The sequence below is a fragment of the Acanthamoeba castellanii genome (genome assembly GCF_000313135.1).
Source record: "Acanthamoeba castellanii str. Neff unplaced genomic scaffold scf7180000084689, whole genome shotgun sequence".
NCBI lineage: Eukaryota > Discosea > Longamoebia > Acanthamoebidae > Acanthamoeba > Acanthamoeba castellanii.
In genome coordinates this window covers 25937-29178 of record NW_004457427.1, presented here as the reverse complement: position 1 = coordinate 29178, position 3242 = coordinate 25937, and the positions used below count along the sequence as shown (strand labels likewise).

At 60.2% G+C, this 3242-nt stretch overlaps 2 protein-coding genes across 2 annotated transcripts in view; both read left to right on the top strand.

Annotated features, from left to right (window-relative positions):
* The window catches only part of ACA1_349100 (TraB subfamily protein), a gene marked incomplete at both ends in the record, with an annotated part of 1552 nt that extends 337 nt beyond the window's left edge, over nt 1–1215 (top strand). The window contains 6 exon segments of the mRNA XM_004338459.1: nt 42–304; nt 387–502; nt 619–711; nt 743–793; nt 807–972; nt 1001–1215. Coding sequence (XP_004338507.1) covers nt 42–304; nt 387–502; nt 619–711; nt 743–793; nt 807–972; nt 1001–1215 — 904 coding nt within the window.
* A 226-nt stretch (nt 1216–1441) lies between these two features.
* ACA1_349090 (3'5' exonuclease domain containing protein) lies at nt 1442–2931 on the top strand (the record flags this gene model as incomplete). The annotated part of the gene is given in 4 exon segments (XM_004338458.1): nt 1442–1891; nt 2007–2493; nt 2596–2882; nt 2896–2931. The coding sequence occupies 4 exon segments, from the start codon at nt 1442–1444 to the stop codon at nt 2929–2931; spliced, it is 1260 nt and encodes a 419-aa protein (XP_004338506.1).
* Between the last annotated feature and the right edge of the window lie 311 nt (nt 2932–3242).

Below are 3242 nucleotides of genomic sequence, written 5' to 3'. Positions count from 1 at the left end.
CGCATACAGCCTACGACGGTGTTTGTGGAGTTGTGCCCAAGTCGGGCTGGCATTCTCTTCGCGCCACAGCAGCAGCCCGCCCCACCACCCACCGCCGACACCATCCAGCAGCAGCAGTCACCTGCTGACGGTGCCAGGGAGCAGACGGAGTCACAACAGACCACCAACGCGCCTGCCTCTTCGCCCATTGTGGCCGCCACGGTGGTGCAGGCGGAGAAGGCGCCCTCTACCATGAGCCAGATAAGTGAGCTGCTGCGACGACGAAAGGAAGGCGCCAACATCCTGCACCTGATCATCTCGATGGGTATAGCCATCTGGCCCTCTCACACTCGCTCCCTGGACTTTTGTAACGCTACCTGCAATGGCTCTCTTCTGGGCTGGTGCAGTATTTGAGCGGGTGACAAAGAACATCAAGGTGATGCCGGGCTCCGAGTTCAGGGCCGCCGCGCAGGAGGGAATGAAGTACGGCGCTCGCATCGTGCTTGGCGACCGGCCGGTGGAGGTTCGTCAACGTGGCACCACACACACCACACACACACACCCGCCATTGCGCCCTCATTCAGGTCTTCCTCCGAACTCCCGCTAACCAGTGGATGACCTGTGTGCGCCTGTGGATAGATCACCCTGAAGCGCACGTGGGGCAACCTTAGCGTCTGGGAAAAGCTCAAGCTGTTGTACTTTGTACTGATGGACACATCGCTGGACATCAAGGTGCGCACCTCCCTCTTTTCCTCTCTTTCAGGAGCCAGGGTGGGAGATCTCAAGCAGTGGGTGGGACATCCTGGCGTCACTTGTCCCACACACAGGAGGAGGACATCGAACGCATGAAGAACTCGGACGTCATCACAGAGATGGTGAAGGAGCTGTCCACCGAATTCCCATCCCTTGTGGGACCCCTCATCACCGAACGAGATCAGTTCCTGGCATGCAAGCTCCGTTCATGCCCGGGCGACACCATAGTCGCCGTTGTCGGTACGCGTTCCCCCTTTCTCCGCCCAAGGTCTGGACAAAAAACCCCAGCAGCAGCATAACGCTTCGCGCACAGGCATGGGCCATTGTGCCGGCATGGTGGAGTGGTGGGATCGGGACATCGACCTGCGCTCAATTTGCGCGGTGCCTCCGCCTGGCTTCCTGACCATCAGGCGCGTGCTGCTGTCCGTCGTTCTCTCCCTTTTCTCGCTGATCGCCCTACTGGTGTACTATTTCATGTTCTAGCCCTGCGCTCTTGCCTTAGGCAACCCCGTAGCAATTTTATCTTGCTTATCTTTTAATATGGTCCATTTTTGGTTCTTACTTGCGACGGACCCAGGGCAACAGGAAGCTCGGATACTGGTCGTGTTCCCTCCGTGACCCGGGTCTCGGAGTGTTTTATTCTATTCACTTTCCGCGCAAGGGCCTACCCCCACTCACGCAGCGCCACCACATGAACAAAGACAAGGCAATGTGGAAGGGGTATACCCCTCTGGCTGTGATTGAGGAGAAGCTGCGGACGCTCCTTACCCAGCGGGTGGAGGGAGTTCCACTGACCACCTTGGGCACACTGCTCCCCGCCGACTGGCGCAAGCACGCCACCAAGCTCCGGCAACTCTTGAACCTCTTCCCCACGGTGGTCGTGACAGGCAAAGCGGGTTCGGGGCGCGAGATAGCCAAGCTTGTGGCGTGGCTCGTGACGCTCAAGACGGACGTGGCCGCCCTACTCGCCAAGTCGCCCAACAACGCATGCGACCTGGACGCCCTGGTCCAGGCCTACGCGAAGCTGAAGAACAACGCCAACTTGGACACCCTCTGCGAGGTCGCGGGAGTCTACCTCGAGGATCTGCTGGAAGAGCGGGGCTTCTTCCTCACCTGGGCGGGCGAGAAGGCCACCGTGCACTCCAAGACACCCGACGTGGTACGAAGTTCACCTCCGCCAACCTCCCCCGCTACATGGCATTTTCGAACTGGATGGTTGTCCTGTGTACAAAACACACTAATGAGGCACCTGTCCTTTGTCGTGGGGCTCTCAGGGCACGTCTACTGGACAAGTCGCGGCTTCCTCTGCGGCTCCACAGCCAACCTCGGGGGCTGCTGCCGCTGCCCAGCCGACACCCAAGGCGGCAGCTTCCACCATCCAGCCTGCCCCTCCAACTCCGACCACTAAAACCACCGAGAGCCCGGCAACGGCCGCAGCGGTGATCGTGGAAGATGTGCAACGCTGCCGAGAGGTGGTGGAGAGCATACTCGCTCATGACCACCCTCTTGCTCTTGACTGCGAAGGCGTTGACCTGGGCGACAAGAGCGGCTCTCTGTGCCTTGTACAGATCGCCATGAGAAGCGGCCAGTGCTTCCTCTTCGACGTGACCAAGGGCGGAAGCCAGCTCTTCAGCGAGGGCGGACTGCGGCGAGTGCTCAAGGACGTGCACGTGCTCAAGGTGGGACACGACCTGCGGGCCGACGCAAGCGCATTGTTTGCAGAGCACAGCGTCTTACTCAACCACGTCTTCGACACCCAAGGTACATTCGGGCGCGCCAACCTTAGGTTCATTGACGCAAAGATCGATCCACCCACTGCCCACTACTGATAACTTGTGCGGTGCGAGATAGTGGGGCATTCAGTGCTGACGGTGGGCAAGCAAAACCAAGTGGGGCTCAACCCCATGCTCAAGCTCTATGCCAATTCGCAGAACGAGCTCAAGAAGGCTGTCAAGAAGGCGTGGACCAGAGATCGACTGTACTGGACCCGGCGGCCGCTCACCGAGGAGATGGTGGGCTACGCCAGCCTCGACGTGGCTTTCCTCCTCCAGGCTTTCGACTCGATGGCCGCCGCCCTCGAGCAACAATGCCTCTTCGACCACGCCGCTGCTGGCTCGCGGCTCTACATCGACCGCAGGCGCTTTCCCACAGTCGCCGGCACAGGCGCCTCCGCCCCTCGGGGAGAGGAGTGGGAGATAACGAGGGAGTGCCACGTCATCCAGGAAGATGAGAGCATCGAGGAAATCCTCAACGCCCTGCCTGAGCGCCTGCGCGACGCACTTCTCGTCGACAACCGGCTTGGTGGAGATCATGCTCGATCTGGGCCGGCCTCTCAAGGTGCGGTTCTCCGGGGCGGGCATGCCACGCGTAGCCCGGATCAGAGACGTCGACGAGATCAACAAGACCGACCTCGAACACTTCTTGCGCTTCATCACCGACTTCAACTCCGAGAACAGGCACGCAGCCACCACTCACATGCGACCCCCCTACACCGTGACATATTTCCAGGT